Source organism: Takifugu flavidus, chromosome 1, assembly GCF_003711565.1.
Source record: "Takifugu flavidus isolate HTHZ2018 chromosome 1, ASM371156v2, whole genome shotgun sequence".
In the NCBI taxonomy this organism is placed as follows: domain Eukaryota; kingdom Metazoa; phylum Chordata; class Actinopteri; order Tetraodontiformes; family Tetraodontidae; genus Takifugu; species Takifugu flavidus.
Window position 1 is genome coordinate 699,120 of NC_079520.1, and position 12,544 is coordinate 711,663.

Sequence of the window (12,544 nt, forward strand, 5' to 3'; positions counted from 1 at the left end):
CTGCCACACAATAAGAAACGCAGGTCAAGGCAGCGGAGTAATTGCATTTATTCGAGGGGACTGTCCGACTCAGACGTGAGTCCCGTTACAGACGTTGTCCTACACTAAAAGATACATGAAGCTGGTTCTAATTGGTGATTGTGACTGTTCCCAGCAGTGATGCTCGTGTGTCTTGGGTCCACAGGCTCAGTCCTGCCCAGGTCAAACACACTGGACGCCAGCGTCCTCACTGTGGGCACAGTTGTTGAGTCCAATTCCGGCATGTCGACAGTCAAAGATGTCCGTCTCTGATCCGAGGCACCGCAGCTCGTCCAGCCAGATCTCCCCAGTTCCTGTTCCAGTGAAGCATCACATGGGATCAAATCGATCGCTACAATCGTTGATGTTATTGTGCGGCGGCGGCGGCGGCGGTGGCGCCGTTCTCACCAGGGTTGCTGGTGGTGAAGACGGTGGAGGCGGTGCTGAAGCCCAACATCTTACAGATCACTTTTCCATCAATGATGTCAAAGTTGTCGTCACACACTGTCCCCCAAACGCCGTTGTTCTTTACCTCCACACGACCTCTGGAAGGTCCAGGGACCAGGCGCACTTTGGCTGGGGGGGGGGGGGAAGTACTGGTCAGCATGGGACAGTGGAAATGCTTCAAATCAAGAGCTCAACACTTCCTGTGGGCGTGGCCTCAGAAACATTTCCCTCCCCTCTCTCTCTCCCCCCTCCCTCTCTGTCTCCCTCCCTCTCCCCCCTCTCTCCCCCCTTGGTCTCCCTCCCTTTCCCCCCTCTCTCCCCCTGGTCTCCCTCCCTCTCCCCCCTCTCTCCCCCTTGGTCTCCCTCCCTCTCCCCCCTCTCTCCCCCTGGTCTCCCTCCCTCTCCCCCCTCTCTCCCCCTTGGTCCCCCTCCCTCTCCCCCCTCTCTCCCCCTTGGTCTCCCTCCCTCTCCCCCCTCTCTCCCTCTCTCCCTCCCTCTCTCCCCCCTTGGTCTCCCTCCCTCTCCCCCCTCTCTCTCCTCTCTCCTCCCTCTCTCCCCCCTTGGTCTCCCTCCCTCTCCCCCCCCTCTCTCCCTCTCTCCCTCCCTCTCTCCCCCCTTGGTCTCCCTCCCTTTCCCCCCTCTCTCCCCCCTTGGTCTCCCTCTCTCTCTCCCTCTCTCTCTCTCTCTCCCTCTCTCCCCCTTGGTCTCCCTCCCTCTCCCCCCTCCCTCCCCTCTCTCCCCCCTTGGTCTCCCTCCCTCTCTCTCCCCCTTGGTCTCCCTCCCTTTCCCCCCCCTCTCTCCCCCCTTGGTCTCCCTCTCGCTCTCCCTCTCTCCCCCCTCTCTCCCCCTTGGTCTCCCTCCCTCTCCCCTCTCTCCCCCCTCCCTCCCCCCCCCCCCTCTACCACTTTAGTTTGGGGGGGTAATGAAGGGTCCTGAAGTAGCTGCTAACGTTAACGCTAACTGCCACTGGGACCAGAATCTGCTGGAACCTCCTACTCTGAACCAGCAGGGGGCGATGTCTATGTTCAAATGTACTTTACAGTTTTCACTTTGTCCTTTAGGTCCAGGTGGTCCAGGTGGTCCGGGTGGTCCAGGTGGTCCTGGTGGTCCAGGTGGTCCTGGTGGTGTTAAAAACAAAGACCAATAAGTATTATGTGATGTGTTAAACAAAGCAGAGCAGATGTGACTGAACTTCCTCGGACTCACCCTGAGACCCGTTGAAGCCTGGAAGTCCAGCAGGACCTGCCAGTCCTTGAGGACCAGAGTTCCCTTTCTGACCAGGAGCACCAGGAGCACCCTGAGAACCTGGTGAAGCAGACAAGCGTTAGGTTCTGCCAGGATGAGCGGTGGTCTTCCTCCCCTGCAGGTACCTTTTTCACCAGGACTTCCTGCATCACCTTTCTGTCCCGCAGCACCTGAGATCACAGCCACAGTTTTAGTCCACCACAGTTTCACCTCTGACCTCTGACCTCTGACCAGGTTTGACGGGTGTCACCTGCTGTCCCGGCCTCTCCTTTCTCACCCTTGGCTCCAGGCCCCAGATCTCCGGGTGGTCCCGCAGGACCTGAATTGTGAGGCAGATGAGGAACTGCTGATGTTTTGGGTTTTATTCTTAAAGAACGCTTGTGAACTGATGGTGGAAAAGCAGCGAGTCAGCCCGACTTCCGGCCTTGAGCAGAAGCTCCAGGAGGAAGAGAAACCGAAGAATTTCATAAACCAGAAGTGAAAGCAGAGGTGAGATGGTGTGACTGAACGCTGAGGCTCAGGTCACAAGATTCCACTCTGGAGACACCTCGGGGAAGGCTAAACATCTGGAGCACCCCTGGGGGCCCGGGGCAGCGGTCCTGACAAGCCCCTCCCCCTTCACACTGGACTTCTTCCTTTTTCTTCCTGAAATGAAACATTTGAAGAACGATTCTGGAATCAAAGTCAGGCTGACCTGGTTCTCCGTTTGGGCCTGGGTCCCCCTTCAGTCCAGGACTACCTGGAGACAAATGAGAAGAAACCTGCTGATGGTCTGAACATCTGGAGAGTAATCAACCATCACCATCAAACTGACTGCAACAGAAACATTGGGTTACTATGGCAACGGCTACTGTGGCGATAACTCCGCCCACAGTTAATCCATGAATGAATTATTCCCCCTCTTAAACCGAAAACAGACTTCCTGTTTGGGTTCTCTAGTTGTTGAAGTGGGCCTCACCTGGAATACCCCTCTCTCCAGGTGGGCCTGGAGGGCCCGGCTGCCCGTCTTTACCTGGAGGACCAGGACACAACAGAAAAGAGACACTGATGGATTTACACCGTCACATTAGCTTAGCCATTAGCTACAGTTCAGCTTTTAGCTCATCACTGACTGACAACAAAGGTTATCTTTATTAGCTACAATAGTGGCTTGCTAATGCGAGCTAATGTTAGCATGCGGGTCCATACCTGAGGTCCGGCTCAGGTTTGCCAGTTTGTTCTCCAGGTTTCGGTTCGTGACGTTGAGCTGGATCAGGTCAGACCTCATCTGGCCCAACCGGCCCCCGTCGCCACACAGGTTCTGAACCTGTTGCCATGACAATCACACCCGCAACTTTAGCTTGTGCAGCGAACCATCAGAATCAGACTTTTCTGCTCCGACCAGAGAGCCTGTCAGCAAGCTAACAGCTAACAGCGTTAGCATCCAGTTATGGATCAGAAACCTGAGCAGAAGAACCTGTGAGTGCAGAGTCCACAGCTGAGCCCTCAAGGTTCTGCTCTCCTCACTGGTGTTCTGCACGAGGACCTGCAGGACGTCCTCACTCGGAGGGACAGATGTCAACATCTGGGACGAAGGTTTGAGGAGCAACGCCTCCAGTGTGACCACTGGGGAGAGAAGAGACAGCCCAGGTCTGAACTGGTTACACTGGGACAAGGAGGGCGGACAGACTGGTTACACTGGGACAGAGGGGTTAAAGACTGGTTATACTGGGACAGAGGGGTTAATGACTGGTTATACTGGACAGAGAGGGTTAATGACTGGTTATACTGGGACAGAGAGGGTTAATGACTGGTTATACTGGGACAGAGAGGGTCAATGACTGGTTACACTGGGACAGAGAGGGTTAATGACTGGTTATACTGGGACAGAGGGGGTTAATGACTGGTTACACTGGGACAGAGAGGGTCAATGACTGGTTATACTGGGACAGAGAGGGTAATGACTGGTTACACTGGGACAGAGGGGGTCAATGACTGGTTATACTGGGAAAGAGAGGGTTAATGACTGGTCATACTGGGACAGAGAGGGTAATGACTGGTTACACTGGGACAGAGAGGGTCAATGACTGGTTATACTGGGACAGAGAGGGTTAATGACTGTTTATACTGGGACAGAGAGGGTTATGACTGGTTATACTGGACAGAGAGGGTTAATGACTGGTTACACTGGGACAGAGAGGGTCAATGACTGGTTATAACTGGGACAGAGAGGGTTAATGACTGGTTACACTGGGACAGAGAGGTCAATGACTGGTTATACTGGGACAGAGAGGGTTAATGACTGGTTATACTGGACAGAGAGGGTTAATGACTGGTTACACTGGGACAGAGAGGGTCAATGACTGGTTATACTGGGAAGAGAGGGTTAATGACTGGTTATACTGGGACAGAGAGGGTCAATGACTGGTTACACTGGGACAGAGAGGGTTAATGACTGGTTATACTGGGATAGAGAGGGTTAATGACTGGTTATACTGGGGCAGAGGGGGTCAATGACTGGTTATACTGGGACAGAGAGGGTTAATGACTGGTTATACTGGGACAGAGGGGTCAATGACTGGTTATACTGGACAGAGAGGGTTAATGACTGGTTATACTGGGACAGAGAGGGTTAATGACTGGTTATACTGGGACAGAAGGGGTCAATGACTGGTTATACTGGGACAGAGAGGGTTAATGACTGGTTATACTGGACAGAGAGGGTTAATGACTGGTTATACTGGGACAGAGGGGGTCAATGACTGGTTTACTGGGACAGAGAGGGTTAATGACTGGTTATACTGGGACAGAGAGGGTTAATGACTGGTTATACTGGGACAGAGAGGTCAATGACTGGTTATACTGGGACAGAGAGGGTTAATGACTGGTTATACTGGGATAGAGAGGTTAATGACTGGTTATACTGGGACAGAGGGGGTCAATGACTGGTTATACTGGACAGAGAGGGTTAATGACTGGTTATACTGGGACAGAGAGGGTTAATGACTGGTTATACTGGGACAGAGGGGGTCAATGACTGGTTATACTGGGAAAGAGAGGGTTAATGACTGGTTATACTGGGACAGAGGGGGTCAATGACTGGTTATACTGGGACAGAGAGGGTCAATGACTGGTTATACTGGGACAGAGAGGGTTAATGACTGGTTATACTGGGACAGAGGGGGTTAATGACTGGTTATATACTGGGACAGAGGGGGTCAATGACTGGTTATACTGGGACAGAGGGGGTTAATGACTGGTTATACTGGGACAGAGGGGGTCAATGACTGGTTATACTGGGACAGAGAGGGTTAATGACTGGTTATACTGGACAGAGAGGGTTAATGATGAAGATCAGACACTGTGATGACATGTTTAGTTCATGCTGGTTCTACTTACTGCTCGGCTGGAAGCTGCTCAGGTCCGTGCTGCTGTCAGACAGGTCAAACAGGGGGTTAGTGTGAGTGGAGGACATTCGTCCCCCCATACGGTCCACCGACGTCTCCATGTCTGCGGTCCAGCGTCCGTCGCCTCCACTTCCTGCTGCAGCAGCTTTATAGGAGCGTCTTCAGCTGGTTGCAACAGAAGCTGGGCTGAGAAGAGGAACTGGGTGTGACATGTTGCTGAGGAGGTCGAAAGTCAGAGAGGAGGAAGTTCCTGCTCAAACATTTAACCATTTTTACACTTTGACAACTAATTCAAGGGTTTTATCAACATCCAAAATGGTAAAAATCCAAAGATACCAAACGTAATTAACTGGTGTAAAAGTAAAGCAGAGGTGATTTGTTTGGAGCTGTAAACACTGGTAGATGCAGGCGGAGCCACACCTGCGTGGAGGCCTCAGTGATGATGGAGGACCAGCGTGACACAGGTGTCTCCACCTCCTGATAGTGGCTCCTGTCTCCGTGACGGCTTGGTACCTGCTCAGGTGTTTCCTCAGCTGTGGATCCGTCTCAGGACTCAGGTGTTCTGCTTTTTCAATGTTTAAGGAGCAGCAGGAGTCAAGAAATGTGTCTCAAGATGCTCCAGATTTCTCCAGGCTGATTTGAACAACCCGCCTCATGTTGGGTCTCATGAGGGCGGAACCACAACAGCAGCAACAGTTTGACCCGCCCCCAGGTCTTAGACACGCCCCCAGGCCTTAGACACGCCCCAGGTCTTAGACACGCCCCCACATTACAAAAGCTCTTTCTCGTTTATGTGGAAATGTTTTTCTGCTAGATACTTTAAAAAATGTGACGGATGAAGAAAGACGGGGTTTTTTGTTCGTTCTCTTTATGAAGGTCAAAACCAGAAACCAGGCAAACCAAAGAGTGCTGAACACGCCCCAACCCATAATCCTCCTGGGTGAGGGATACCCGCCTGCTCCCCACACAGCCCCCCGGACATCCAGAGGGAAACCGGGGGCAAAGGTCAGTCCCTCACCAGAGGCTGATCAGCCTGATCCTCATCCAAAGGTTGCAGGTTTCAAACTCTGCAAATCTGGACACACAAGATGAGGAGACACATTAGGAGCCTTGTAAGGAGGGCCCCCCGATGGGGGACCTAGGCTGGTTCCAGAACCTCGTAGGCCACCAAATGTGGCGGCTTAAGCCTATCCAGAGTTCTACGTTTCCTACAACCCACATATCACACCTGAAACTCTTGGAGCCTCTCCAACACCCTGAGTGGGCCATTCAGTGGTGGACCGGAGTCGGAGTGAGAGCAGATTTGGGGAGAAAAGGCAACAGGAAAGTAAAAGGAGGCAGAGGTCTCTGCCAAAAAACTGTCCCGGAACATGAGGGGCTGCCTGAAAACCAACCCTGCAGAAGCTTCCAGGTCCTTGCTAGGGGCTAAACATAGACCGAGCATCACCCAAGGCGAAGGAGAGACCACCCGAGAGCGCAGCCTGTGATAATGTTGTACGCAGGAGTGCAGTGAACCTGTGTACCCAGGGACCTCACCAGCACTGACCAGAGCTCCAAAACCAGCTGGGGTCCCCTGTCAGAGGGGACGGCACAAGGAAAGCCAAAACACGCGGATGTCGTAGAGGACAAAGGAACTGCCTCTAACCACCTGGTGGCTCCATGTACCACAGTCAGCAGGTGTATAAAACCCTCTGAGGGGGTAAAGGGCCCAGCAGGTCCACATGCACGTAGTGTCTCGCTAGAGGGGCACCCTGGGGTGCTGGTGCACCTTACAGGCCGACAGGCCACAGAGGCAGCTGATCGTTCTCTGACCTCCTTACATGGACCAGGTGAAACAAACCTGGACCCATCCAGCTTCACCGACACCTGGTGTCATGGAAACGTTGCAAAGGAGTGTAGGACCACCTTCTGGTACCACCGCTTTAGGGCTGTACCACTGGTCTTAAGTGCCAGGTGTTGGAGCTCCACGGGCTGGTCAGCAGCCATGGCTGAAACATCCCCTCTGAGGGACAACGGGCCCGCAGGCCCGGGACAGACAATCGGCCTTCCTCGCCGTGTGGCGAATGTCCGTCATAAACGCTGAGACGGCCCCGACGTGGGGCGGCTGTGGAGCGGACCATGGCTCAGTTCCCTTGGCCATAGCAAATGTCCACCGTTCTTGGTCGGCGTAGACCCTCCAGCAAGTAAAGGAAGTGGCGCCCAGCCAGGTGCAACACCACCAACTCCCGAAACGCTGTACTTTTGCTCGTCGTCCCGCAGTTGCCACGCACCGCTCCACCACCGAGGCATCGGCCGTGAAAGCCGTGGATACCCACGGTGCAGGATGTGCCAGAAGCACCGCACTCGCCCAGGCAGACTGAGCTTCAACAAATGCCTGATCCGCTCAGGAGTCCAGTCGATCCGCTCAGGAGTCCAGTCGATCCGCTCAGGAGTCCAGTCGATCCGCTCAGGAGTCCAGTCGATCCGCTCAGGAGTCCAGTCGATACGGTCATCAGCCTGCCGTGGCCCAAGGGCCCCCTAAGATGGCTGCAGGATGTGGACCACATGAGGGAAGTCTACCACCTCGGCCCTCACCAGACCTGGAGACGAATCCAAGATTTTAGTGTGAGTTAAGGGCCCAGATCCACCTTTCTGGCTCGGAAATGTGGCAAAAGACACCGGATCAATCAGACGGCGGTGAGCAACATCCACCCGTAGAAGATCTGCTCCTATTGGGGACTGCGATGAGGCTTTCGCTGTGTCCAGTCACAGACCTGGTGCCAAATAGAATTCCGTTCCAATAGTAGACCCATAAGTGGTGCTCAGCTCTGGGCCTCTGGACGAGAGGTCCGAGTCACCTGGAGGTCCGAGTCACCTGGAGGTCGGAGTCACCTGGAGGTCCGAGTCACCTGGAGGTCCGAGTCACCTGGAGGTCCGAGTCACCTGGAGGTCCGAGTCAGCTGGAGGTCCGAGTCACCTGGAGGTCCAAGTCACCTGGAGGTCGGAGTCACCTGGAGGTCCAAGTCACCTGGAGGTCCGAGTCACCTGGAGGTCCAAGTCACCTGGAGGTCCGAGTCAGCTGGAGCCGTCCACCAGACAGGAAGTCCTTGACCAAAAGCAGCTCCTCTTGTTCACCAACGCCCATGGCTGCTACTGAGCGCTGCCTTCGGCGTTTCCCGGATGCACGCGGAGCCTTGCAACCAAAACACAGGTGGAAAAAGCACAGGTCACCCTGTCACCTCTGGGCCGAACCTCCTGCCACCATCGCCGGGTCCACATGCTCGGCACCGGCTGCAGGGTGCCCGAGGCCACCCCGTGAGGTCTGGTAGACAGACGACAGTTCAGGACCACAGGTTAATACACAGGTGCATATCTGCAGGATCAGGTGCTCCTCTCTCCACCTGATGAAAGATGAACCCTCCTGCTTTATGATCAGCATCATCCCGAAGCCTCCTGAGCCGACACGGAGGCCACATTGATGGTGGCTCAGCACTCAGCAGAGCTCCTGTCCACCAGCACAGGTCCACAGAACATCAGCTGCAGACATGTGGACCGTGCAGGTGCTCCCCAGCAGGAAGGAGATGTTCTGTGTCCCAGCAGGCGGATCCCAGGTCACACAGGTAGCCCCCCCCCCCCCCCCCCCCCACCACCTACCTCAGGTTAGTTTCATCCTCGACCTTCTCCATCGCATCCGTTTCTTCAATGACCGTTTAAAGGTGCGTTTGTGCACAGTCGGATTATTTTGAGATCGCCTGTTCCTCCGCTCGCCGCTGGGTGTCGCTGCGCCACAGTTCAAACGTAAAGACGAACGTTCATATTTAAATGATGCAGGTTCATCAAAGTTCGGAAGACTTTTGTTCATTTGTTGGATTTTGTTGTTGAAAGTCCGATTGTTGTTGTCACACAACAGAGAGACACCTGTTCAATCACGACAGTGAGTCGCCTGTGTGACGCATCCAAATGATCAACAAACGTTGAACAAAACAGACAATAAAAACACATTTTTCCATTTTTGGTCATTGTGTTTTCTCGGTTCGATTCGGCGCCATTGAGCAGCCTCACACAAGTGTGCGTGTGCGTGTGCGTGCGAGAAAGAGATAGATGTCAAATCAGTAACAATTTCTCATGTGTGTATTTATCTCAGTTAAATTATCGGAGCCTATTTGGTCATTGATCGCACGCGCGCGCGCGCGCACGCACACGCACACAGTGTGAATGTGGCCTCATTGTCTTCAGACCAGGGAAATGTCGGGCTGAATTGCTGAAACAGCAGTCTGACGTCAGGAAACCTAATAAAACTCTTCGGATCTTCACATTAAAATTCATTTGAAAGTGAATAAAATGAAGGCGTTGGATGACGTCAGTGGCCATTAAAGCCCACTCACCTTCCACGAGGCCGCGGGCGGCTGCGCGGTAAATATCTGCTTATCTCCCGTTTTGTTGCGCCTCCATTCATCCCGCGGCCGTGATGAAGGTGATGAAGAGGCGCGCGGGCCGCGCTGACAGCGGCGCCTGTGTCCGCAGCAGCTGATGGACGTCAGGCGCGAGGCAGCCTAATTAAAACCGATCAATTATCACACTCTCACGCACTCGCAGGGATAAGAAGGTGGAGACGGTGCGTCAAACCTGAGGAGGGCGGAGGTGCACAGTTGTTTGGCTAAAACAAGAGCGCCTTCCTCCTCCTCCTCCTCCTCCTCCTCCTCCTCCTCCTCCTGATAGTGACACCACAGATGCTCAACAAGGAGATTCATTAAGATTTTTGCATTAAAAATTTAAGAACGAGTTTCGGTAATTTACGCAAAAATGTGTGTGTGTGTGTGTGTGTGTGTGTGTGTGTGTGTGTGTGTGTGTGTGTATCAGTGATAATCTCTTGTTTGGTTTCTCAGCTCTTCTTCGGGCTCAGAGACGCGTGACATTATTGGACATCGTCAACTCATGTCCAAAAGTGTCCTGGCCTGTGATTGGTCCACTGTGTTCTGGCTCTCATTCGCGCGCGCGCGTGTGTGTGTGTGTGTGTGTGTGTGTGTGTGTGTGTGTGTGTTGTGTGTGTGTGTGTGTGTGAAGCTGTCATACGGCGCGCAGTGTGTGATCGTGCTGCTAGTCTGAGTCCGTCACCGACCATGACGCACGGGAGCACCTTTACGCACGAGAATGTCCACAGTTTGCAAATAATTACAGCATCCAGCAACCTTCCGGAGAGAAAATAACTATGTTTTAGTGCTTCCTGCTGTCAGATTTGGGGATACAAAGAGCGGGCCACAGGAGGGGGATCGGAGCGGGCGCACACTCGTTGTTCTCAGCCGCGGGGATGGAGCAGCGGGACCTGAACAGCTCCGACAGCAGCGAGCCCGAGAGCGTCTCCCCGGCTCCCAGCCTGCCCTCGCCGCCCATCCTGCCGCTTCAAGTCGCCCAACAGGCTCACAGGACCACCAACTTTTTCATCGACAACATTTTACGGCCAGACTTTGGCTGTAGGAAAGAACTCTGCGCGCGGGAGAGGGCGCACAGCTCCGGCGGCCGGGAGCGCGTGCACCCGGCTGTCAGCAGGCCGACCGACCCGGCCACCGCGTCCCAGGACTCGAACTGTAGCACCGACAGCTCCTCCTCCGCCGCCTCCTTGGCGAGTCCCAGGAAGGGTCAGGGCAGCGGCGGAGGAGGGTCCGCGGCCGCCGTCCCCAGCAGCGGGGGGTTAAAGCCGAGGAGAGGACGGCGGCCGCGGCGGAGAACAGCAACTCCTCACTGGTGGTTCTGAACGGAACCGGCACCACCACCCCGGAAAACCAGCCGATGCTGTGGCCGGCCTGGGTCTACTGCACCCGCTACTCGGACAGGCCCTCATCTGGTAAGACCCGAGTTTCCTGATGCCCGAGGACGAACAACGGGAATAAGCAAATGTAGGAATAAGCAAATCTAGGAATAAGCAAATCTGTTGTGTTGCCAATAGATTTTATATTAAATGATCCATTTTTTCCAAATAATTAAATCAGCAAAATTAAATCAAAATGTCTTTTTAAAAGCAAAGACATTATAGATGATTTGATTTACATTTTTGTTTGGTTTATATTCCTGTGAAAGAAATTCGAATGTTTTCATTCTTCTGAAATCGGTTTATTTCAAATGTTCGTTTAATTGAAACAGCTTAAAGTGAATGTCTGTAGAGCAACAGCAATAATAATGCTAATATTACTGCTGCTAATTATTATAACTACTATTATTACTATTATCGTTAATATTATTATTACGATTATTACTATTATTATTACTATTGTTGTTATTATCATTACTATTATTATTATTATTACTATTGTTGTTATTATCATTACTATTATTATTATTACTATTATCGTTAATATTATTATTACTATTATTATTATTATATGATTACTATTATTATTATTATTATTATTATTATTACAGATATCAAACTTATATACCATATATAAAATGATCTAAACATTGAAGACAAAATTGTTTTTGTAGAAGATAGAAAATATTTTGTACCTTGTGTTATTCTTACAGTTTTAACAATAATAATACAACAACAATAATAATAATAACAACAATAGCGATGATAATAATAATAATAGTAATAATAGTAATAATAGTAATAATAATAATAATAATAATAATAATAACTTGCACCGTATAATATTGGGTGTTAAAAAAAGCCGGTATAAAAATTAAATTGAGTTTTATTCCACCAACACAAAATATTTTTAGCTTTAAAAAAGCAACTATAAATTTCCCGGGTTGATGATTTTTAATCGTCTGTTATATTCATATTTTATATTGTTACTGTTAGTAATATTTGACATGTTTTCAATTAGACACGTCCGGTAATTTTAGTAATAATCGCGTAATTGCAGTTGCGATCAATCGAACCGCTTTAATATTGGAATATTCACGCGTGTGAAAATCTGTGGAGAACTTTGTCATTTTCACTGAAGGTTCTGTTGGGTTCTGGGGGCCCGGTCGTGGCCGGTTCTGCGCTGTATATTTATGTCCGGTCGTGGTTCGTTTGGTTCTTACTGCAGGTCCACGGACACGGAAAATCAAGAAGTCGAAAAGCGGCAAAGAGGACAAGCGGCCGCGCACGGCCTTCACCGCCGAGCAGCTGCAGCGCCTGAAGACCGAGTTCCAGGTGAACCGGTACATCACGGAGCAGCGGCGCCAGGTTCTGGCCCAGGAGCTCAACCTGAACGAGTCGCAGATCAAGATCTGGTTCCAGAACAAACGCGCCAAGATCAAGAAGGCCAGCGGCTTCAAGAACGGCCTGGCGCTGCAGCTGATGGCGCAGGGACTGTACAACCACTCCACCACCACCATCCAGGAGGACAAGGAGGACAGCGACTGACGGCCAGAACCGGCCGAACCGGGCCGACCCGGGCCGACCCGGAGCGCCGCGCTCCCTCGGACTCCTCACTGTAAATACATCAAGTGTAACTAAAGCGAGATTCCTCCTCCTCCTC

The 12,544-nt window shown here is 52.0% G+C and overlaps 2 protein-coding genes across 2 annotated transcripts in view; one reads left to right on the plus strand and one right to left on the minus strand.

Annotated features, from left to right (window-relative positions):
* Positions 1–24: 24 nt before the first annotated feature.
* Positions 25–5,256, minus strand: marco (macrophage receptor with collagenous structure). The gene is made up of 11 exons (XM_057043191.1): positions 5,089–5,256; positions 3,167–3,378; positions 2,899–3,016; positions 2,669–2,722; positions 2,405–2,449; positions 1,961–2,029; positions 1,836–1,880; positions 1,672–1,770; positions 1,506–1,583; positions 427–594; positions 25–332 (listed from the first exon to the last, which is right to left on the minus strand). Exons 1-11 carry the CDS (start codon positions 5,195–5,197, stop codon positions 202–204), a joined length of 1,128 nt encoding a protein of 375 aa, XP_056899171.1. The 5' UTR covers positions 5,198–5,256; the 3' UTR covers positions 25–201.
* Positions 5,257–10,128: 4,872 nt separating this feature from the next.
* Positions 10,129–12,544, plus strand: part of LOC130537373 (homeobox protein engrailed-1-B-like) — a 2,740-nt gene continuing 324 nt past the window's right edge. Inside the window, 3 exon segments of the mRNA XM_057054163.1 lie at positions 10,129–10,756; positions 10,759–10,917; positions 12,110–12,544. The exon segment at positions 12,110–12,544 is cut by the window's right edge and continues 324 nt beyond it. Of these exon segments, the coding sequence (XP_056910143.1) occupies positions 10,384–10,756; positions 10,759–10,917; positions 12,110–12,429 (852 nt within the window). The 5' untranslated portion in view covers positions 10,129–10,383 and the 3' untranslated portion in view covers positions 12,430–12,544.